At 42.1% G+C, this 24,615-nt stretch overlaps 2 protein-coding genes across 16 annotated transcripts in view; one reads left to right on the top strand and one right to left on the bottom strand.

The window, feature by feature from the left end:
• Window positions 1-2,227: 2,227 nt before the first annotated feature.
• PIGB (phosphatidylinositol glycan anchor biosynthesis class B) lies at window positions 2,228-11,495 on the top strand. The gene is made up of 12 exons (XM_009563716.2): window positions 2,228-2,761; window positions 3,497-3,614; window positions 4,204-4,308; window positions 4,471-4,601; window positions 5,201-5,341; window positions 6,092-6,143; window positions 6,546-6,757; window positions 7,953-8,017; window positions 9,136-9,346; window positions 10,087-10,267; window positions 10,854-11,086; window positions 11,361-11,495. The coding sequence occupies exons 1-11, from the start codon at window positions 2,361-2,363 to the stop codon at window positions 10,983-10,985; spliced, it is 1,749 nt and encodes a 582-aa protein (XP_009562011.2). The 5' UTR covers window positions 2,228-2,360; the 3' UTR covers window positions 10,986-11,086; window positions 11,361-11,495.
• CCPG1 (cell cycle progression 1) overlaps window positions 6,686-24,615 on the bottom strand; it is a 29,492-nt gene continuing 11,562 nt past the window's right edge. For 7 of the 15 annotated variants that reach the window (XM_054077786.1, XM_054077799.1, XM_054077795.1 and 4 more), the window contains 6 exons: window positions 22,213-22,467; window positions 21,313-21,324; window positions 16,480-16,601; window positions 14,000-15,405; window positions 11,957-12,045; window positions 6,686-6,823 (listed from right to left, as the gene is read on the bottom strand). In XM_054077786.1, coding sequence (XP_053933761.1) covers window positions 6,723-6,823; window positions 11,957-12,045; window positions 14,000-15,405; window positions 16,480-16,601; window positions 21,313-21,324; window positions 22,213-22,467 — 1,985 coding nt within the window. In that variant the 3' untranslated portion in view covers window positions 6,686-6,722. Of the gene's footprint in view, window positions 6,824-7,094; window positions 8,222-11,054; window positions 12,046-13,999; window positions 15,406-16,479; window positions 16,602-21,312; window positions 21,325-22,212; window positions 22,468-24,615 lie in introns of those variants that run through there. The other 8 variants (XM_054077788.1, XM_054077801.1, XM_054077790.1 and 5 more) reach the window with 7 other exon arrangements.

Below are 24,615 nucleotides of genomic sequence, written 5' to 3'. Positions count from 1 at the left end.
AATGCACTTTCTGGGAAAATGTGCAGAATCTATTCTGTAACCAGCTTTTGTCTCGTTGCACACAACTGATGGAAATCGCTCTCTCGTGCTGCCCAGGCCTGAGAAGGGTGCTCGCTTTCTAAACCTCCAAAATGAGTCTTCTTAGAGTTATTTGCCAGCGTTTTTGACATCACCACAACCATGGATCCAGTGAGCTGACCCTGCTGCTACCCTATACAGCTGCTCAACAAACCCACTTTCAATCCAGCAGTCTCAAGAACTCAGCAAGCAGTCCTGAGCCGAGCCACAACAATAACCCTTCTGTCTGCTGTTCAGACATCCTCTGTCTCGAGACTTTTCTAAATCAACTGCCATCCTTACTGGCCAAACTTCCAGCAACTGTGCTTGCAAAGCGCCTGTTTAGACTTCAGTCACGCCTTTTTAAAATAGCCTTTTCAATATATAATAGTCTTGTAAGCGAAGGAAGCTGCTGGAATCATCATAGCATAGACTCACCATAGACTGCTGGCCTTTCTTCCTGCCCAAACAAGATCTCTCGAATGCTCGGCTGTACTTCCCAGTGACCCTTCTCCTGCCTTCCTCTCACCTTGGCTTTTGTAAAGCCCATCCACTGCCTCCATCTGTCCCGTTGTTCCTAGCTTTAAATAAAAGCCCATTAGCCTGGAGAAGAGGAGGCTGAGGGGAGACCTTATTGCTCTCTACAACTACCTGAAAGGAGGTTGTGGAGAGGAGGGAGCTGGGCTCTTCTCCCAAGTGACAGGGGACAGGACAAGAGGGAATGGCCTGAAGCTCCGTCAGGGGAGGTTCAGGTTGGATATCAGAAAAAAATTCTTCACAGTAAGAGTCATCGGGCACTGGAACAGCTGCCCAGGGAGGTGGTCGAGTCACCTTCCCTGGAGGTGTTTAAGGAACGGGTGGATGAAGTGCTGAGGGACATGGTTTAGGGAGTGTTAGGAATGGTTGGACTCGATGATCCAATGGGTCCTTTCCAACCTTGTGATTCTGTGATTCTGTGAAGGAAAGAATTTCTTCCCTTGCCCTGTCCAAACAAGCTTCTGTGTTAAAATCAAAATATGAAATAAGTTCCTCCCAAGATCTGCAGGTTTGTATGTCTTTTTAGATTTACCCAAGTCCTGAAATAGCTTCCCCGAGTCTCAGATTCTGGTCTCTCTCTGAGACTGATTCACCCCTACTGCAAGACTAACACTGTCCTGCTGAGCTACACGCTGGAGCACATCTACAAGGACAACCTGACTTTCAGGGAACCTGATCTATCAAACACCCACCCTAGCCTCATTCTTTCTGGAATGAAAGGCGCGTGGTACGTGTTCGTGTGTGTGTTTATACAAAGGCATAAACACAAGCCAGGGACACGGCTATTCAGTGCTGTTCCCCTCTCAGTTGTCTGTACAACTGCGTTCCCAACAGAACTGAAGTGATTATGATGCAACAAGTCGTTACCATTACAAAAAGTGGAATATCTTGATTTAAGCTAGAGTTAAGTTTCATCTAAGTAATGGTGTTCTCTGGAAGTTAGACAGAAAGTCCCTCTGACTGTATTTCAGACTGTTTTTTTCCCAGACACTGTTCATTCTTTGAAGATGATAACATCTTGTGGGAAGTATAATATGTGCTGAACAGATGTCTCTTCTGGAATCACCTCAGTATGTAGCCTTTCCCTATCTCTAAGGCAAGGTCAAGCAGAGACCTGGAGGCAGTTCCAAATTAGTGAGAGACTGTTGTGAAATTCGTAACATTAAAACTAGTCCTTGGAAATTAATAGAATATGCATAAGATTTATGGGAAAATTTATTTATCTGCATGTAAGTAGGAAATTATTCTGTCCCAGCTCTTGTCTCGCTGCACGTGATCGATGGAGATCGCTCCCTTGCGTTGCCCAGGCCTGATGAAGGATGCTTGCTTTCTAAAGCTCCAAAATGAGTCTTGGGAGAGTTTATTTGCCGGCATTTTCGGTATCAATAAGAACTGAAATGGTGACACAGTTACCAACGGCATTTCTCGCTCGGAGGCCCAGATCAGAAGCAATCAAAACAAACCCGTGAAGCGGAACCGGGCAGCCCTGACTTTCTTATTCCAGTTCCGTGGCGGTTACGTGAGGTCAGAGGCGAAGACGGGCCTTGAAACGCCGGGGACGCCGCACAGAAGCCGCCCTTTCCTCCACGGTGGGGCGGGCGCGGGGGAGGCCTGGGCTGAGGCCGGGGCTCCCTCAGGGTCTCTTCTCCGGCGCCCCCTCGGGGGGCGGCGGCGGCGGCTGAAAGAGCGGCCGGTAGATGTAGACGCCGCTGGCCACGCCGAGCGCCACGGCGAGCGCCACGTGCGGCAGCCGCAGCCGCCCGGGCATGGCGGCAGGGGAGCTGTCCGGGGCTGAGGGAGGCTCGGCAGAGCACCAGCCGGAAGCGGCCGCTGCGCCGGACGCGGCCGGAAGGAAGCCCGGCGGCGGGGCCCCTCTAACGGCGGGCGCCCCCTTCCGGTCGGTCCTTCTTCCGGTCGGCGCCCCCTTCCGGTGGGCGTCCGCTATGCTGTCGCGGCGGCGGCGGGCGGCGCCTGAGGGAGCCCCCGTGGCGGGGGGCGGCGGGCAGCGGCGCGCCGGGGGCAGGCGCCGCCCCGAGGGGCGCAGGGCTTCTCCGCTGCTCGGGCCCAGTGTGGCGCTGCGGGCGCTCAACTGCCTGCTCGTGCGCACCAGCTTCGTGCCGGACGAGTACTGGCAGGCGCTGGAGGTGGCGCATTCCATGGCCTTCGGATATCCTTGGAGCGGCCCGGGGGGAGCTGGGCAGGGCCGGGTGAGGGGCTCTTCGCCCAAGTGACAGGACAAGGGGAACGGCCTCAGGCTGCGCCAGGGGAAGGTCAGACTGGACGTCAGGAAAAACTTCACCAAAAGGGGTTTCAAGCACTGGAACAGGTGCGCAGGGAGAGGAGGGAGTGACCACCCCGGGAGGGGTTTAAAAGACTGGTAGGTGAGGTACTCGAGGACATGGTTTAGTAGCAGACAGGAATGGTTGGACTCAGTGATCTCGGAGATCTTTTCCAGCGTGGTGATTCTGTGATTCCCAACATTCCCCAGGCTGGGACGGGGACCCAGCGGCTCCTGGGCACGGCTGTTCCAATCCTAGAATGGCTTCTGTTGGAAAACAGAAAGCCTCAAAGCCCATCCAGTTCCACTCCCTGCTATGGGCAGGGACACCTCGCACTGGATCAGGTTCCTCAAAGCCCCATCCAACCTGGCCTTGAACACCTCCAGCTAAGCTGTGGCTGCCCCATCCCTGGAGGTGTTCCAGGCCAGGTTGGAGGGGCCTTAGGCAGCCTGAGACAGTGGGAGGTGTCCCTGCCCATGGCAGGGGGTGGGACTGGATGATCTTTAAGGTCGCTTCCAACCCAAACTATTCTATGATCCTGTGGGGCAGCCACAATTTCCCTGGGCAGCCTGGGCCAGTGTCTCGCCACCGTCATAGTGAGAGACTGTCCTTAACATCAGCAACTATGGGTTCCTGACATGGGAGTGGGTGCAGGGTTTACGGGGCTATTCCTACCCGCTGCTCTTCGCCAGTATCTACAAAGCGCTGCAGCTGCTGGGCAAGGATGACGTGCAGCTGCTGGTGAGTATCAGCCAAAACCCTCATCCAGTACTAAAACTCGGTTTAAAAGTACAGCATTTCAATTCAGTGTGGTTTTACCATTGTCCAGGGAGAATGCAAAGCCTTGAATCTGGCAGTTGGAGAGGTACAAGCACAGAGCCCTGACGAAAGGGTCTCGAAAGGGTCTCGCGTGGGTGTAGAACTCATCGTCCACGTGATGCCTGGGACTGTGGAGGTGTGTTCTTGGCCCCCATCAGTCTCTTTCCATTTCAGACCAACAGTGTTTGCCACTACATTGTAATTGCTCAGCGGTTCAGTCTCCCAAACTGTTTCATACTATATATTTGAACTAAATTCAGGAACAACAGCCCCTTTTGACTCCTACTGCAGACAAATGGCAAGGAATTCTGCTTTCAGTTTCTGAACACTTTCAATTGAATGTTAGACTTTGTTTTGGCAGAAAGTCTTGCCAAAGGACCTATTTTTTTCAGTCATAAAAAGACATAGAGAACATTCACTATTTTCATGTCTGATCCACTAATTCAATAGTCCTCTCCCCGAATTTGGAATTCCAGGTTTGTTGCAAGTAAAATGTTCCCTCTTCTTACAGATCTGGGTCCCTAGATTTGCGCAGGCGGTGCTGGCAGCATTTGCTGATGTGAAGCTTTACTCATTAGTGCTACACCTTGAAAACGCAGAAACGGCAAAATGTGTGGTGAGTCTCAGCCTTTTAATGCATGTGAATAAGCACTATCTTGCAGTGCAAACAGCAAAAAAAAAAAAACAACTGTCACAGCTTCAACAAACAGCACTTTCATTTAAAACTACAGGATTTGTTTTAACATTTGTCCCTGTGCATCTGGTTGTTTATTTTCAGTATTTCTGTCAGCTGTGTTCCTGGTTTACGTGGTATTCCTGTACCAGAACTCTAACGAACACCATGGAAACCATCCTTACCATTTTTGCTCTTTCCTACTACCCAATAAAAGGTTCCAAGTTGGGGAGCAGGTAAGAAACTTTCTATTGACAGTACTGATATTTTTGGGTTGGAATAATCCGCTACGGCTACTGTTTAAAACGCTTTTATCTTAAAGATAAAGGCAACCAAAAACACATTGTTTGTGTAGCAGAAGCTCTTGGAAGGAACAGTATTGTCGTATTTCTTCTAAAACCTCTTTTTGAAGCTGTGATGTCACTGCTATGTAAAGTTACTCCTTTCCAGTTCCTGTACACACAGCATAACTTTATGGGACATTTTAAATGTAACTTTACAAGACTGGAATTTGTGGTAACTTGGGAGAAGATAACAAACATTTGCTTAGGTTCAGACGTACACAAATTTGTGGTCACAACTATCTTTACTAGCTCTCTATTTTAAAGCAAGTATGTACTTCTAGTTAGCAACTCCATTGCTGATAAAGCAATCGCATAGTTGTCAGCCTTCCAAGCAAAACAGTTCTCTCCACTGAGAGAACCAAAGTTTCTCTGCAGTATGAAAAACTTCTGGTCAGAGACATGACAGTATTTCAATTCTTGGAGCATTACTGTCTGCAAAAGAACTGAACCAACCTTTCGATAAACATTTTTCCTTATGTTCCTCATTCTAGTTGCAGATATTTAGCTCTGATAGCACTTGCAATTGTTATTCGTCCCACTGCCATCATCCCATGGATACCTTTGGTCTTGAGTCATTTTTTGCAAGAACAGAGGAAAGCAGACCTTATCCTACATAAGTGCATTCCAATTGGGTAAGTTCTTTCTGAATTTACACTAGGACAGTGCACAGCTGTAGCTTAAGATGGATTTTACCATCGCAAAGGCAGACAACCCAAAAAAGCTGATTTCATATAAAAAAAACCAAGGAAAAATAGATTCCTTTTGCAAAAGATTTAAAAAGGGGCATGCTTCCTTTAAATTAATGTATAACCTGCAAAAAAGCACTAGGAGAGATTTCATTGGAATGAGACATGAACAGCATTCCAGCTTCATCTGGGACTGCATCAAAGATACCAAGTGATGGCAAGTGGCCACTGTCAAACGGGCATCAGAATGATCACACACACACAGAATCACAAGGTTGGAAAGGACCCATTGGATCATCGAGTCCAACCATTCCTAACACTCCCTAAACCATGTCCCTAAGCACTTCATCCACCCGTTCCTTAAACACCTCCAGGGAAGGTGACTCGACCCCCTCCCTGGGCAGCTGTTCCAGTACCCAATGACTCTTACTGTGAAGAATTTTTTTCTGATATCCAACCTGAACCTCCCCTGACGGAGCTTCAGGCCATTCCCTCTTGTCCTGTCCTCTGTCACTTGGGAGAAGAGGCCAGCTCCCTCCTCTCTACAACCTCCTTTCAGGTAGTTGTAGAGAGTAATAAGGTCTCCCCTCACCAAAAAGGTTAGGAATCAGAGTTTTGACAGCTGTCTGAAGAAGAGCAGAATGATACGAAAGCAATTCAGGCAATATCAGTGCAACCAATTTTCCATTTTTGCAGATTGGTCACAATAGGAACCTCTTTAATAGTTGACCGTGTGTTTTTTGGTGAGGTAAGTTGTTTTAAACTTGACACATAAGAAAAAGGTTGGGTTTTATCATTTTAACATGGATGGATGTTTCAGACTTCTGTAAGGTCTGTTATTTCTCTGACTCTGTCTCACCTATGGTTTCATAAATACATCCTAAGCCATAAATCCTTAAATGCTGACTTCTCGGTTATTTGAAATGACGGACTGTTACTTAACATCAGTATGCTGAGCTCTCATGAGATAAGTAAATCACCAAACTGCAAAACACTCACGTGTTGAATTGCTAAATATAGCAAGTCCACAAGTACAAATGAATGTGCTCTATCGTTTAAGGTGAGCCATGACTGTGTAATTCAGTTTAGTAGCTGTTGGTTCTCACTTTGGATTTGTATTTAACTCCCATCTCTCCCTCAAATTTCCCAGTGGGTACTGGTTCAGCTGAACTTCTTGAAATTCAACGTGCTGCAGAATTTGGGAACGTTTTATGGATCTCATCCTTGGCATTGGTACCTCACTCAGGGACTGCCAGTCATCTTGGGGACCCATCTGCCTTTCTTCATTCATGGCAGTGTGCTGGCACCAAAAAAGTATCGCATCTTTCTAGTGGCAGTGATTTGGACAGTGCTGGTATACAGGTAATTTCTTGTCAGTGTAATTACTACCTTTCACTTGTTGTGTTCTTTTCAAAGCTCCTGTCCTCTCTAGAACAAAAAAGCAAACAAAGGTTAAGTGATAGGGAACTTCAAACCAGTCAAACACTCCAGGAAATGCAGTCATTTAGAAAATAGTTTGTAGAATTTTAGGTGATGCTACTTCTTGTATTGTTACCAAATGTAGAACTGATTAGACCCTTAAAGAATAAAATAATTCAGCATGGAATTCAGTGGAAAATTAAATAAAACCTGACATTCAATCACCTAATAGGTGTTTAAGCGACAACAGAACTAGTAAGAAAACAGTATTTACTTGATGTCTGTTGACAAAAATACCATTTAATTCCATTTTTTAATACATCCCCAGTAAGGTGAGAGGTTCTTAGGCCTCTAAAACTCAGTCCATTCACAAATCTACACGCCACTCTCAACACTTATGAGAGAACTGTATGTCTCATTATAGGTTGAGAAGCAGAAGAAAAGCTGTTTCTAAAGCATCAGAATTCTCTGTAGATTAAACGAGAGACAGGCAGAAAAGATACAGCACACTAATAAATACTAAGTAATAAATGGTATTAGACTACAGTAGTAACAGAATACAGGAAAACAGTAGCGAGGTCACAAACGCCATCTCTTCTTTCAGTCTGACTCAAAACTGATGTGGCTGTATTGGTTTAAGACTGGTTTTGTCTCCTTTAGTATTGTTACGGGAACCAAACAGGTTCTTAGACAAGCCTTGCAGTAATCACCAAAAGAGCCCCAAAAGTTGGCATGGAAAATTGTGTGAAGCTGTATTAGCAGAGGTGAATGTTACTTTGTTAGGTACAAATGCGTACTTGAAGCTTAGCTGGTCATCCACACTACTTCTTGTGTTTTATTACAGAAAGCAAACTGGTGAAGTACCTACCAAGTTCTATCTAGTACTCACAGGATCCGACCACTTAATTGCTAGAGTAGTAGCCAGGTGCTTGGTTTAAACTGACCAAAAAAATCTTAATTTGAATGCACTCCTGTTCTTAAAAAGCGACACTTTGGATTTTTACTCTAAACTGCTTCAATGCCAAAAGCTTTTTAGTACCTGCAAGTGCTTTTCTTCCAGTCCTTCATGCTCTAAATCAGTTTGTCCACAGAACTGATACAATACTACAGTAAGTTAAACGCATCTGTTTTGTTACAGCACACTGAGCCATAAAGAATTCCGGTTCATCTATCCAGTACTGCCATTCTGCATGGTTTTTTGTGGTAAGCATTGGTTTCAAATGTCTTGCAGCCCTCCCTGTATGTTATTCTTACCTAAAGAGAAACTGATAACAGCCAGTGTAGGTATTTGACAAAGGATTCTTAGAACTAGCCTAACCTTTTCTTACAGGCGGGGGGGTCGGAAGAAGCTGAGGAAAAGCGACTGAAACATGGATGGAGAATCCTTAGCATGGATGCAATTATTTCCTGCAAAAAATATGAAAATTGCATCAGTAACTCCTGACTTTTTAGCAACACCACCCTTAGAGAACTGTCTCCTTGTTCCTTGGCTCATTTGTAATATTTTTCCTACTTGGTTCTCTCAAGTATGCCCAAAAAATGCCTTTGAGTGTGCAACAAAAAAGTATCTAAAACATAAAATAATCCTTCTCTCGATTCAGGTAGTGGTTAGTAGACGCGTGTGACTTAAGGGTTTCCAGACTGGCTGCAACATGCATCCGTCTTCTGTGCCAGCTTCATCTACATTGTGGTTGTGAGAAACAGGTTGATGCAGCCATCTGCCGCCAGGAGAATTGTCTCTTCCTGTTACTAGATCCTTCAAGAAAAATTGGGGGGAGTGGGGAAGTTCAGGCACGGAGATGGGAAAAGATGGAGGAGTATGCTTTTTTCCAAGGATAGTAGATCAAAAAAAGAATACCAATAAGGGAATGCTGTAGCGTTCAGCCTGTCGCTGAAGAATGCCACAGCCAGACCAAAGCATGTGCAGTTACCATTTATTCTGGCTTTGCTTGCACCTAAGTGAATCTGAACCCATCAGTAAGTCATCACGTATCATTCATCCAAGCTACTGAATGGACTGATTTTCCCCGTAAGAAATTAAGCTCTAAAGAGGCTTTGAAACCATACTTCTAAAGTTTAAAAGACAGGTACAGGCTTAACATTTACACTGTTGAATCCAGGACTTAATAAAGGAAAAGTCTAACCTCTGAATTTCCATTCCAAGTGTAAAGACTGAAAGAACACTGTATTAAAATACCTCAAAGCAAGGTACTGTTACCAGCTGAGGAATGGTTTTCCAGCAAGTTACGGTACTTTCAAGAACACTGCGTGGAACTGTTAGCTTTAGAGAGAAGCAAATGCTTACTCAAATTTTCCTACAGGATTTTCTTTGAAACACCTGAAAGCATGGAAGAAATCTGTAGGAAGCTTCCTGCTTTTATCCAACTTAGTTCCAGCGCTGTACACAGGCTTGATTCACCAGCGGGGCTCTCTTGATGTCATGAGCCACCTACAGCAACTCTGCAATAGCTCTTACCAGTCCCAGGCTTCTGTCTTCATCCTGATGCCGTGCCACTCTACTCCATTTTACAGGTATGAGAACAGTTACGTGCACATTCATTTCTGCTTTTGTGTATGGATTTTGGTTTTTTTCCCCTAAGCTTAATAAATTGAGACAGATAAGGGCTTACAGAAAGAGTTGTGATTTTTCATCCTGTTCATACAGTATGAGTAGAGGTTGCCAAATGCTTCTACCACAGAATAAAATTCAGCCTCAAAGCTTTATTCAGTTTTTGTTAAACAGCTTCGTATGAGGATGTGCAGCAAGCTTTGCCAATTCTGGAAGTAAGTCCTGCTGCTTCATTACGCTAACTTTTGTAGCAAAACTAAAGACTAATTGTTACACTCAGAGTGCATTTATTTTACCTTTACTTCTGCTGCTAGAGAGTAAAGAAATATTTAATTACAACATATAATGACTGAGGTCAAGTATTCCAAAAAGTTTGCAATAAATCCTGGCGAGTGAACAAAACATTAAAGCGGATACAAACCTGAAACTGATATGGAAAAGTATTGTTTTAAGAAACTGATGTTAGGAGGATGGTATTTTTATTAAGATAAATCTGCTTTCTGTGAACTGCTGACATAGTCACAGCAGTTTGGAGATGAATCCACTTCTACTTTTGCTTTTTTTCAGGGAAGAAAATATGACTGGGGGGGGAACTAAATATTCCATTTTGGTTTCGACTGAGGTATCTTTAAGTGAGGAGTCATTTAAAATCTTTTCTGTTGGTCAGTTCATCCTGAAGCGTTTGTTTTCTTTCTCTCCTTAGTCATGTTCACTGTCCTCTAAAAATGAGATTCCTTCAGTGTCCCCCAGACCTAACTGGAAATAAGAGCTATATTGATGAAGCGGATGTGTTTTACTCTAATCCCCTTGGATGGCTTAATGAGGAGTTTTACGATGACACATTATTACCCAGTCACTTTATCTTCTTCAGCGTGCTAGAACAGGTACGGTAACTGCAAGGGGAAACGAACTAGTTTTGAGGTCAAGTTACAAAATAAACTAGGGGAAAGTTATAGTTAAAGATTTTGATAATCATTGTCCACAACTTATTAAAAAACACAGCTTAAATTAAATTTTAACCCTTTCGTCCATAATATCATCCAGAAACCATTCCGGTGATATATACTTGACATTCATGTATGCCCTCTCCTCTCTGCGAATTCTACATGTGATAAAGTGCCCTCTCCTCTCTGCAAATTCTACATGTGATGAAGTAATGTCTTATGGAATTCTCCAAACAAATGCACAATCTCTTCCCAGAACCGTACAGTTATAATTAAGCCCCAATCACAAGCAAAAATGCCTCTTTTCCTCTCAATTGCTTTTTGAAGTCCATGAACTCAAGCAAAGGTGTCTGGTGAATATCCGCTCTGGACATGATCAGAAAGGATCGGTACCTCTTTTTCTAGCAGTCTTTCCCAAAATAAAGGATAAAACTACTAGAGGACAGGTGAAACGATGGTTTTCAGAACAGTGTTCTGCTGCTGCCAACTTTCTGCTTTTCTGAAACTAATGTATGTTAATTTCCAGGAAATATCATCATTTCTAGCTTTAAGGGGCTATGAGAAAACAGCCACCATCTTTCACACTCACGTACCTGAAGGACGAGTTGGAAGCCACATTTACATCTACAGGAAAAAAATTGAAATGAGCCATACCTGAAGATAAGTTTCTAGACTCAAGACCTAATGAGATGAGTTTTGCATAGCAGTACTGTGCTTACAAGATCTGCAGAAAGGAGAAGCTAGAGAGACTGAAACTGGGTAAGTCAAAGGGGGGAGTCGGATTAGGGAGCCACTGGCTGTCTGGAAACACCTAAACCTCTTCCTGAAGACAACTGCGGGAGCAGTACGGCAAGGTGGGGAGATGACTTACTGTACAACACTAGAGACCAAAGTTACCATATGAATACTTGAACAATAAGGAGTCAGATGAGACTGGACCATTTTTGTAGAACTGTACAGCTACACTAGGTTTGTTTTATAAATAAAGACTTTTACCCACAATGTCTCTTTATTTTTCTTCTACAATATGCAGATACGCAAGACGTTTCAAGTGCTTACATCAAGCTGATTAGAATGCAGCACAGCAAATTCTTCACAATTCAACAGGCTCTTGACGCCCCCGCAAAGACGAGAAGCAATATAAGGTTACGAAACACTAACAAATACATTACCATAATGTAGACCTATTTTTTGAAGGATGAGATGAAGTTAGTATATCAAACATTGGAGTTAATTATTGGTACATTATGCATGAGTCAAGCTTGAACTACACTAGTGGAATGCAATTAAGCATATTTTTCATACATAAGTCATTGCATGCCTAGATTCTGCAACAACACTGCTGGCACCCAAATTATCATCATTGCTTCCAAAGAACAGTTAAAGCAACGGTACAGAAAAGTTTGACTTCTGCCTTTTAACAAAAATCTGTAAAAATCAAATTACTTAAGAGGAAAAAAACTTGCATCTTGTTGCTTTGTTGAAAAACAATTCGGCTCCAGAAAGGATGTGAATTCTTATTTTTACCATAAATTACTCAATATTTTGGATCAAAGGGTAACTGCCCCAACTCTATTTCAAGATTTGCCATGTGTCTTCCGTTAGTGCGACCATGTTTATGCCATTTACCTTCTCTTTTATTACGGTGGTGGTACTTCTGAGCTTGTTTTTCATGTCTGGAATTTTCAGTTTGTGTAAAAGAAGGCCTTTTAGGTCGACTGCAAGGAGTAAACAAAAGCTTATTACTACTGTTACGAAAGCACGTGTTTCAAAACGCTTTTAGAGACAACTACATTGTCAAGAACAGCTTTTAACATGATGAGGTTGACTGAAAAGAAAGCAAAATTAGTATTAAGCAGTCCTTTCTCTTGTAAGCATAATGAGGGCACGTGTTTTATTTGTTTAAATCATCAGTAAGATGGTATATTTAAAATAAATCCTTTCTAAGAATATAAATGCTCTGCAGCTGGTTGTCCGGAGTTGTTCTTAGAATAAAGCCAGGTAAACAGCTGTTTGAATATCCCTACTCTGATGCACAAGCGAGGATTAGATCTATTTTTCATTTACTCTATTACATTCTGCTCTACAAAAACAATGAAAACGTTACAGACCCTGGAGAAAGCAGTCTTTGGGTAAACCAGAGAGCTTTTCATGTACAATAAGGACATTTATACAGAGAGAGGGGGCCCTGACGCTGTTCTGACCTGCTGCAGTTTTTGATACTAATAGTCCTATTGTACTACAAGCCGTTAGGACCAGCAGCTCCAGCTTTCTGCTAAGCTAAGTTAAGCCTATTTTTATCTTCAGTATCGTACAAACTTCTGTATAATACTATCAGTAAATGAATCTGAAATTGTTTTTTGCAAGCTGAATAAAGTGCTCAAAAAGTATTAAAATTTGAAGTTCGTTTTAATAATAAATTAGTAAAAAGTACTTGGACTGTAATTAGAAATATAAAACCTACGTCACGTGTTTGTCAAAACTACACATTAAAAAAGCTACTTGGTAGCTGGTAGTAGGAGCATCATCCTCACAGTTCAACTTCTAATCAGAAGAAAGCACTACCTCACGTAATATAAAGTAATCCTTAAGTAGTTAAGCATTCAGACTTCCTGCTGCAATAAAACATATGAAATAAAAAAACAAAGCAAGGCCAAAACCCAAACAGGACTGAAGAATTGCACCTGGATCTAAATACTAAATATGCTTTGCACTGAATATCTGCACGGGGAAAAGTTCAATTATGGCTGAAGGACTTCTTGTGCATTACAAATTAGTTACTGTACCATATTTTTTCATACCTTATCTGAAAAAATATTAACATAAGAGACTAAATAGTCAATTTTGTAATAGCAATGATATTAAAAGCCATATAAAAGATCTGCTTGTGCTCCAGAAAGAGCAAGTTCCACTCAACGTATTATCAAGGCTGCTTGCTTCACTTTCTTTCACCAAAGTCTATGCAATAGGCCAGTCTACCCGTGTGATTCCACTGGGCCAACGAGGCAGCAAACCACACCTGCTCTGCAGGAGCCCCGGGATGCCCTTAGATAAAGGAAAGGAATGGAGGAAACAATTCATGGCAAGGACATTTGTAAGCAAGTCCAAGCAAAATTTCGTCAGGGCCAGGATCCGAACTAAAGCCTGCCATTTGAGTAGCTGTGCTCGGGGCACACAGACTAACTTGTATTATCCTACGCTACAAGAGGGGTGACATTCTCGAAAAGCCAGCAGGGAACACACATGCCACAACAGGACTTCTGGAAACCTTCTCATTCAGGGAAGGACAACAAGGAAGTCCTAGTTAAATGCTGCTTCTGAGATAGTTATTCATTTCATGAGCTGGTCAATCATGGCTGTTCAGTCTAAAGTCAATCTACTCACACAGTTTTCTCAAGAACTCAGTAGAAATATTAATTGTGCTGCGTACAGTAGATCTGCAGTGCCTCCCGAACTCACACTACACAAAGTGTGTATTTACAGTGCCACACGGCCACTTTATCTAACACAATCTAGTATTCCCACTGAGTCCTTCAGAAAGTCTTCTGGCGCATGTGTATATGGGGACATACACGTATGCGCTAGAAGACTGCCTGTTGGCGTAAGGACACTAGTTGTCCTTACAAAGACTACTTCATTGTGTTAACAAGTTCAGGAAACATGGAAACAAACCTGGGTCCATATTGGGGTGAATTATCATAATGAAAGTAGTATCTGTAGATGTATTTGTCCAAATCCTCAAAAACCTTTTCGTTATTGTGTTGGTATTCCTTCATATCTTCGAGGTAATCCTTGACATCGTTAACAAAATCAGTGAACAGCATCTGGTCATGTATAAATACCCCATTATGAAAAAACTTATTGATGAAATTATCTAGTTCTCTCCAGTGATGAAAGTTATGTACGACTTGTTGCAAATACTTTCTCATTATCCGATTAAATTCATCCACCCTGATAGGATCCGATACTCTGTTAAAGAGACTAAAGAATTCTTGATGAGCACACTCAAAAATACCAGAGCAGCCCTTCAGAACAGACTGATGTTTGCGATTACACAACGGATCGTTTGGATACTTCTGTGAATCGGTATCTTTTTCAAATGTTGTGAACTGATGTTTTCTTCCATCTTTGAACTCTTTTGGCATGTTAGGTCCCCTGTAATGCATGTGCTTCACATTATCGTAGGAGTTATGTTCTCGGTAAAATGTTCGAGCCTTCTTGTTTGCCTCATGTCTTTTATCATTTGACCTCTTCTCTTTTTCATCAAAGATGTTTTTTGTGGTATCTTTGAAGTGTCTGAACGTAGACTTTACAGAATCAGAGAATTTTTTCAGGTTTTCCTTCACTGCTTCTTTAGCCTGTTTAATCTTTTCTTTATGGTGTCTTACAAACTCTTTCGTAGAATTTTTCATAGCATCAAAAGTTTCTTTAACTGAACCAAAAAATGTTTCCTTTGATTTCTTTTTAGTCTTACTTTGCCCTTTAGCACCTCTCTTTTGTCCCTTTTCATTCATTTCTTGTCTTTCAGTTTGGTCTTTCACTTCAACATACAGCTTCTCCCATAAGTCAGAGCGTTGTTGCTCAAAGTTTAGCTTTTTTTCTAGTTCTACCAGTCTTCCTCGCAGAGTTTCTATTTCTTGATTTTCTCTTAATATATCATCATCATTAGCACTGTCAGGTGTTTGACGAGAACTTAACTGTTCCAGTTCTTTCTTCAGAGCTTCTGTAACATGACGTTCTTTGTCCAGTTCTCTCCTTAACATCTGTGCCTCTGCAAAGAGCGTTTCCTTTTGCCTTAGAAAGTTGTGGTTTCTTTGCTTTTGCTCTTCCAAATGTTCCCTCAGTTTTTGATTTTCCATTACAATAGACTCAGTGCTAGTACCTTTATCTTCTAAATTTCTGATTTGTTGTCTTAACTTCCTTAATTCTTCCTGAAGCGAGGCCAAAGCTTTTTCTTCCTTCTCTAGAGATTCTCTTAAGTGCTGATTTTCTGCAGCAAGACTTTTTTTCTGAGAATCAAAGGACTTCTTCTCCACCTCCGTAGAGGTCAAACACGTGGCAAGATCTCCCTTCAGCGACTAATACAAACAAACAGAAAACAAGCAAAAATACTCTAATTAGAATTGTTACAACTTCAGCTAGGAAGACGGAAGACCAACGTAGCCCACGAAGAGTTTATGTGTCATTTTGGATGCACTGACACGTGTTGCAAGAAGATGCAAAAATAGAGCTCATTTGTTTATCTCAGATACATACACAAACACTTTCTTGGCAACAAAGACAGTGCGAGAGGCTTCCCCCTTCCAACCAGAGGTCATCACCCCTCGCTTGTATTTGTTTAGCTAGCTGAAGGACAGTAAAACAGGCACATGAATTCTAACAACTTAAAAGGAAATTAAAGTGTGCGTGTTTGCTGTTGATTTATGTGCAGCAAACTGGTTTTACAGATAATAAACGCAAGTACATCAGCAGAAGCAAGGGCGTTCAACACTTGGGACAGAAATTCAGGAACTGATTTTGAACCAAATTTGTTGCTGAAAATGTGTCTTCATGGAACTGTATCTTAACACAAAAGAACCTCCCAGTTTCTTGGCATCCTAATACTCTAGAACTAAATATATTGAATTATGTACAAATGCTGCTATCAGCAACATAAAAGAAAACTTCCCAAGAAAGACATGCACGCACAAAGCATTCCCTGATCTTCTCTGATCTACTGGTAAAAAACAAAAAGTAGAGATTAAGTATTTAAAAAATTAATAGTCGTCAACAATTTAGAAAGCAAATTTATAAAACTCGCTGGTAAACACCTGTTACAAGTTGAACCTACGCGATTTACTTCAGCTGTCTTCCCTAATGCCAACCGGGCACTATGTCGTAGGGATAGAGACAGTCTCTGTGTCCAGAGAACTCCTAGACTACATAGATAACTACCTAGATAAAAACCAGTATGTTTAAATACATTCCGGTAACAAATTTGATCAAAATACAAAATCTTGGTCAAGAATTCAGAGGAAAAACAAATTACATTCTTGGAAAGAACTTACTAAAGAAAGAAATGTAATGTATTTGTGTGATAAATTGATTTGTTATGTAAATTACAGACGTAATGACAGCATAAGCCAATAGCTTCCAGCAAAATTCATACCTACCCCCAGTTTAGCATGCGCTTTATCTCCCTGCTCTTGTTGGCACTGGTAAAGGTCATCCTTCATATCTTTTAATTCACGCGTCTTTGTCACCAGCTGCTGACGTTTCTGGATCTGTATTGTACCTACAAAGATAAAAACCTTTCTTTTGATGGTCTGACTTACACTGGGTAGTTAAAGGAACAGACGAACCTCAGCATCATCTTCATTTGCTCTGCAAACTCAAAAGCATTCTTACCTTGCATTTTCTGCCCAGTGCTTACTGTTTAGCTGTAACAAAATTAAGATTATAAAAGCCGATTGTCACATGCTGATTTTGATTTTTTCCAACCTTAAACAATTTCTCAAACAGATCCAAAAATGCACTATTGCGCTGCCTTTTTTTGATGATAACAAACAAAGGAATCTTTGAACACTATGTACAAATAAGATACAAAACAAAAGCTCTGCAGGGAAGGACATGTGTGACAAGTTTGTCATTTTTTTAGTACCATGCAAGCCAACCGGGATACAAGGCAGAGCATTAGTCCATGCATTTCCCATCTCAGCACTGCAACTTTTACTGTTAAGTCAAGTTACACGAATACTAGCATAGTATTTAAACTTCCCTGCAGAAACTCAATTATTACATCTTGCTCACAAAGGAGCGAATATTTGCAGGCCCTATACTTGTCATTCCTACCCATGACTGAGGGCTGAACAGTAAGCAGATATCCTGTCTTTTAAGGCTAACACATACTACTTTGATGAAAAAAATACCTCTCTTATGCTAGCCAACAATTTCTTCCATGCAGTAAAACTGCTTTAGTGGTACTTCCCTACCTATACGCGTTTTGCAATTCCTGAAACTGATGTAGTCTTTATTTATTTGCTTTTAAGATTCCTTTGAATCAACTCTACAGCAGAAAACAACAGCAAGTTTTAGGTACTTCTTTCGAATCCAAGGCAGCATATGCAGAGTTCTATTTCTGTACTTAGAAGCAGAAGGATTAAATGTAAGAAATTCTATAAATACCATTACATTGAGGATTTTTTTGTGCTCTCAATTTCTATTTAATGTATGGTGGTCAAGTGTGAATCTAAAACTAGACCATGTTCTATTAAACTAAGTTGCATCTCCCAAGAGTATTGAAGGAGCTGGCAGATGTCCTTTTCAAACCCCTTTCCATCATCTTCCAGTGGTCCTGGCTGACTGGGGAAGTTCCACTAGACTGGAGGCTGGCTGATGTTGTGCTCATCTACAAGAAGGGTTGCAGGGAGGATCCGGGGAACTACAGGCCTGTCAGTCTGACCTCAGTGCTGGGGAAAATCATGGAACAGGTGATCTTGAGTGCTATCATGAAGCACATGCAAGAGAACCGGGTGATCAGGCCCAGTCAACATGGGTTCACGAAAGGCAGATCTTGCCAAACTAACCTGATCACCTTCTATGACAAAGTGACTCGACTACTGGATGGGGGAAAAGCTGTGGATGGAGTCGCCTTGGACTTCAGTAAAGCCTTTCACACAGTTTCTCACAGCATTCTGCTTCGGAAACTGTCTGCCTCTGGCCTGGACAGGCGCACACTCTCCTGGGTGGAAAACTGGTTGGATGGCCGAGCCCAGAGAGTGGTGGTCAAAGGAGTTAACTCCAGCTGGAGGCCAGTCACAAGTGGGGTTCCTCAGGGCTCAGTGCTGGGTCCAGCTCTGTTCAGTGTCTTTATCAATGACCTGGATGAAGGCATTGAGTGCACCCTCAGCAAGTTTGCAGATGGCACTAAGCTGGGTGGAAGTGTGGATCTGCTGGAGGGTAGGGAGGCTCTGCAAAGGGATCTGAACAGGCTGGACCGCTGGGCCGAGGCCAATGGCATGAGGTTCAACAAGGCCAAATGCCGAGTCCTGCACTTGGGGAACAACAACCCTATGCAGTGCTACAGACTGGGGGAAGAGCGGCTGGAGAGCTGCACGGAGGAGAAGGACCTGGGGGTGTTGGTTGACAGCCACTGAACATGAGCCAGCAGTGTGCCCAGGTGGCCAAGAACGCCAATGGCATCTTGGCTTGGATCAGAAACGGTGTGACCAGCAGGTCCAGGGAGGCGATTCTCCCTCTGTACTCAGCACTGGTGAGACCGCACCTTGAGTACTGTGCTCAGTTCTGGGCCCCTCACCACAAGAAGGATGTTGAGGCTCTGGAGCGTGTCCAGAGAAAAGCAACGCAGCTGGTGAGGGGCTGGAGAACAAGTCTGACGAGGAGCGGCTGAGAGAGCTGGGGTTGTTTAGCCTGGAGAAGAGGAGGCTGAGGGGAGACCTTATTGCTCTCTACAACTACCTGAAAGGAGGTTGTGGAGAGGAGGGAGCTGGGCTCTTCTCCCAAGGGACAGAGGACAGGACAAGGGGAAATGGCCTCAAGCTCCACCAGGGCAGGTTCAGGCTGGATATCAGAAAAAAATTCTTCACAGAAAGAGTCATTGGGCACTGGCAGAGGCTGCCCAGGGAGGGGGTCGAGTCACCTTCCCTGGAGGTGTTTAAGGAATGGGTGGATGAAGTGCTTAGGGACATGGTTTAAGGGAGTGTTAGGAATGGTTGGACTCGATGATCCCGTGGGTCCTTTCCAACCTGGTGATTCTATGATCTCAATAGTTCAATTCAGCTGAGAGAAAGCAGTGTTTTTACACTGACAATTTTAAGTTTGCAGAGTCCTGCTGAACACTTACTGGAAGCACAGATCCCTGCATAAGTGTACACTGACATAAGTATACTGACAGGAAATTTGGTTTTCATATTTATATTTTACATATATACTTTTGAGGAAGCCTGTTGATCCTTAGAAGCTGAAGGCTGCCTCTGAAAAATTATCGTTTAGCATAAAGGGTTCATATGTTAAGAGGAATCTGAATGAGAGAAACACCATTTCACCTCTATCAGTAATGATAGTTTAGATACAGCAAGGAAAAATGATACCTAGCAACACAAAAAGGGTAGCAATGACACTGAAAATGCACATAGTGAGGTACCATCCCTCAGTAATTGGTTTGTCTCCAGTTGATACTTAAAGTCACAGCATCCTTCAGATTCTTTAATCTACCCAAATCCCCAACATTACAGCAATACTCCCTTTTGCAGATTCTTGTTACAGAAAAAGATTAAATATGTGAGTGTCCCTAAGGAGCCATTCTTCTGGGAAGTGCTTGCTAACTTCAGCCTTCCTGGTTCCCTGTTTTCCTGGAAAGCTTGCCCTCTTTCAGATCTCCTTCCTAGAGCATCATAAAGGCAGCTTACTCAGTTTAATACTGATTAGGATAGAGCTGCTGATTAAACCTAATCCTAGTTGCTTTCTACATCTTAAAAAGTCTTACAGGGGTCATGGAGCTCCAGCTGACTATCCTGGTACTGACCCCCCAAAAAAGAGTGATTTCATAACAAGTAACCCTTTCCAATCCTCTTGTACAACAATTAGCCTTGCACGAAAAGGCTGCTGTGGAAAACATTCCTTCAAAGTTGAATCTCAAAAATGCAAAGTAGTCCTCTAGAGAGACATATATCTCTTTGCACGTCAGTGTGAAAAATAAAGAAAATATACCAAAACGAACAGGAAGATGTAAAGCAGGGTGTGATTTCCTTTCTAGTGGCAGAAAGATTAGTTATTGCGTAACTACGAAGAACTTGCTCTTGAAGAAGCAAAAACTAACAGCACGCAGAGCTGCCGTCTTTCCACTGAGAATGCTGTCACTACCATCATTAGCGATGACAAGTAGAGATCCAAAGGTGAATCCCTTAATAAAGATATGAACCTGAGTACATCACAAAGTGTATTTCTTGTCCATATGATCTCAAAGTTCTTTAGAAGGACAGTTGATGAGAAGGTTAGCTGGTCGATGAGAAGCTTGACATGAGCTAGCAATGTGCGCTCGCAGCCCAGAAGGCCAACCGCGTCCTGGGCTGCACCAAAAGCAGCGTGGCCAGCAGGGGAGGCAGGGGATTCTGCCCCTCTGTTCCTCTCTTGTGAGACCTCATCTGGAGTATTGTGTCCAGTTCTGGAATCCTCAACATAAGAAGGAGATGGAGCTGTTGGAAAAGGTCCAGAGGAGGCTACAAAGATGATCGGAGGGCTGGAACACCTCCCATAGGAGGACAGGCTGAGAGAGTTGGGGTTGTTCAGCCTGGAGAAGAGAAGACTCCGAGGAGACCTCAGAGCAACCTTCCAGTGCCTGAAGGGGCTACAAGAAAGCTGAGGAGGGGCTGTTCACAAAGGCTTGTGGGGATGGGACGAGGGGGAATGGGGATAAACTGGAGAGGAGCAGAGTTAGACTGGACATAAAGAGGAATTTCTTCACCATGACAGTGGGGAGGCCGTGGCCCAGGCTGCCCAGGGAAGCTGTGGCTGCCCCATCCCTGGAGGTGTTCAAGGCCAGGTTGGATGGGTCTTGGGCAACCTGAGCCAGTGGGAGGTGTCCCTGCCCATGGCAGGGGGGTTGGAACTGGATGATCTTTAAGGTCCCTTCCAACCCAAACTGTTCTATGAGTCTGAGGATAGTATTCATCATTAAACCCAATTTAAACACAGTTGAATGATTAACTTGAATGAAACCTCAAGTTACCCCCACAAAGCACTATCAAGGACTGCTCTAGTCAATCACTTTTTACACCAAATACTAGCTGCAGCTACTAACTAAAAAGTATTTTACATCACTATTTAGTCATTCCAACAATCCTGCATACACTAGTAATTGTTAAGATGTGAATTTTTTTTTAATATAAGTATATATCCGTGTATGGATGCGTGTACACCTCCACACACACAATTTAAAAAGTAAATCTGAATGCAAGCACAGCATCCACAGCACTCATGGCTCTTACCTTCAGGTTTACCTAAGAACAAAATAACAAAATTAAAAAAAAAAAAACAAGATAATCAGGGTTGAGTGAAAATTATTAAAAACCTCAAAATAAACATAAAAATTTTGATCCCGAACGACTATCAAAATCAAATCCAATTACAATCACATTCCCAATCTCAAACTGAGTCACAAGCCTTCTTATGAAGGCATGTTTTCATACAAAATTAAAAGCACTCAAGAAAATATATTTTTAAAAATAAATGCCCTCTATGATTTTTATCACAGCCCACAGATCTTAGAAGATCAGGACTGTGCTCTGTAGATGTAGACCTGGAATGAGTTCTGCTGTTTTGTTAAATATAGTAACAATCTGTGTAATGCTTAACTTTACGCAATGCACTGGACACAGAAAAGCTGCTGCTACCCCGGATATTCTACACCACTCCAGAAAGAACAACTCCAGCATATTTTCTCCACTAGAGAAATAAAAATACCAGTGCTATGTACTCCTGTAAAAACTATGCCTTGCTCCTACATTTACCAGATGAGTAAGTATGGGCCAAGAGCCTACAATAGCTCTCAGAATGCTGTTAGGAATGGGAAGCAGCTCCCACAGACTAATTACAAAAAAAGAGATTTTAAAAATTAAGGGTACGCACTGCATTACCAGAACTGCAAGAAATTTCTATCTGGAAGGGTAACTATAAGTTAATTTATTTTTATTTAGTTTAGTTCTGAAGTAAGGTATAATAGATGTGACTGCACCACTGAGGGCCTCCTGGGATTATCCATACAGTTGCTTTTTCTCATTTCAGATTGTCAGCAGAGAAAAAGGAAAATAAAAACAACAAAGTCACAATAAAATGTCATTTGCTATGCAAGATGTTGATTCTACGTATTTTGTTTTCTATCAACTCACCATAGAAGTGCCCAAAGCCCATGCTGATTGCGATCACCAGCGCTAGGATAATGCATCTGTTAAGGCCACTACTGAACTGGCGTTTGTGCTGCTCATCTCCAGGAGGTTCGGACTCTGGTTCAGCAGGTGATTCTCCTTCAGCCTCGGAGCTAGAGATCAGCCTCTTCTTAGCCCGACGTTTCCGTACTGTGGGACTGGACTGACTGCTAGTTTCATCACTACTTGATTCATCATTGCTAGCCTGAGATGAAAACACTGGAAACCAACACAGAACAGCTTTTAAAATGCATGAATTACTGCTTTAAAAGTCAGTTTTAAAAACTCCATCATATTTATGCAAAGTATATTTGGCATTTATCTTAAGAGAAAATTAATAAAGCAAAATAAAAATTCTCAATGTGATAGTTTATGCTGGAAGTTGTGCAAAGAATGCCTGATCTCCAAAGATAAAAATTCATTTTTTAAAAGGAAAAGACAGAGAATCAAGAAATCATTAATAAAATGCTGTATGGCACTTCTCCATAGTTTATCATTCACTCATTAGAAAGCGATTCTTTCAGACAATCCTGCTCTCTAAGGCATCTGATGAAGCAGAAAGGTTAAGAATTCAGCTCTTCTTCTCTTACAGATATTAAGACTAAACTATTTAATAATAAAAAAGCAGCGCAAAGGCTTGCTAATACAAAGCCTCCTAAAAGACAGACGTAATTTTATTCTATTCTCTCAAAAGCTTCATTCTGTGGTCTACATGCAGCTCCAAACAACATTCCATTAAAGTTCCATTAGTGTAGGTATTATAAATATTCAAAGCTCTGCATTGCAAATTTATTTAAATTTGTGATTCCTCTAATATCTGCCATATACTGCCTATTAACATCTTTATCCATCTTTCAAAAAAACACCATTTCCAACCACTACTGCGCAGGAAAAGAACCACTCGGGTGTTTGTCCCTCCCTAACACTCAGAACTCCAAACATTTACTATCTGACCGATGCTTTGGAAGATTGAATCAGCCGAGATTTAAGAACAAAATTCTAACCATAAAAAATACCTTTTATAGCATTTTTGTAAAATGTTATTTATGATACCACTTGTACAGTTGTTCCTATGGCTCAAAAGCCATTTATTCTAACTGGGAAATGAACAACAGCGCTGCAATTGCTTGTTGCTGTTAGAGGTACAAATACTCACTTTGTGTACTGTAAATAAATTTACATAATCCAGTATGTAAGTAAAGATTATTAAATCCTCCTCCTTTGAAACCATTGTTTCCAAGTGCAAGGCAAATGTCAAAAGGAAGCAGTAGCAGGGTGAAAAAGCAGTTTTCAAATCCCTGTGTTCGTGTACCTAACTGACAGGCCTGAAAGATTCAACCAGATCAATGAAGTCTCCAGCGCACAACAAAGTGTTCCTGCTCAGACACTATATTTGATGCCCTCAATTCCACAATGCTCATGTCCCTTCTAGAAATACGGTTGTTGATTCTCATATCAGAGATCATCACTCAAATGTAAAAGTATAAATACGGAGTTACTGTCCTTGAACATTTCACAACTGAAAATCATTTGTTTGAGCAAAGTCATGCACACGTCACTGAACAGACAAGAATGCCAAGCAGTGCTAGTCATTATCTACAAAATGCACTGCCTATTAAGATTCTTCACTTAAAATAAATTTTAACTTCATAGAAGCGATTGCCTTGTCCCCAGAAAAAATTAGCAATTAGTATCTGGAATACACATCTAATTGCCGACTCCATGGACAAGCAACGTGTCACCTAATGAAAGGTAACTTCCTCTCTTACTAGAAAAATCCATTTTAATTAGCCAAACCAGACTGACCAAGCAGGCAGGGCAATAAAGACAAATCACTTAAACATCTACTTGACATGCAGATTCTTAAAAGAATTTATATAGTTAGGCAGAAAAGGACACTACTTTAGAATCATTTATTTAAGCAGATGCATAGCTCCCCAATCCTGGACAATAAAGACCAGCATTCAGAAATTAGAGAGGTAGTTTTACCACAATGCATAGGTCAGACATTATAAAGGATTACACAGGATATACTTAATAAGACAGGTGTTATTATTGTTTATTTGGGTTTTTCTAGGTTATTTTTTTCAGCAACTGAAGAAGTTTACACATACGGAATATAAATGTGGCTAAAGAACAAGCTGCTTCTAGTCAAATGGGGAATTCTTTGATGCACACTGGAAGGCAAAGATTAGTAAATGAAAAAAAACATAAACCCAGATAACCAGAAAGCCAAGAGAAAAAGCTGTAAGTGCCATTCATAAGCACTCAATGGCAAGCTGTCAACAGCACAACACTTTCAAGCAAGAATGACCTTACAGCAGCTGTAAGAGTTCAGTAAGAAGCTGTACTCTAACATTCATAGGA

The sequence above is a fragment of the Cuculus canorus genome, chromosome 12 (assembly GCF_017976375.1).
Source record: "Cuculus canorus isolate bCucCan1 chromosome 12, bCucCan1.pri, whole genome shotgun sequence".
Taxonomy (NCBI): domain Eukaryota; kingdom Metazoa; phylum Chordata; class Aves; order Cuculiformes; family Cuculidae; genus Cuculus; species Cuculus canorus.
Note: the sequence above shows the minus strand (reverse complement) of the source record. Positions and strands in the feature narration are given on the sequence as shown.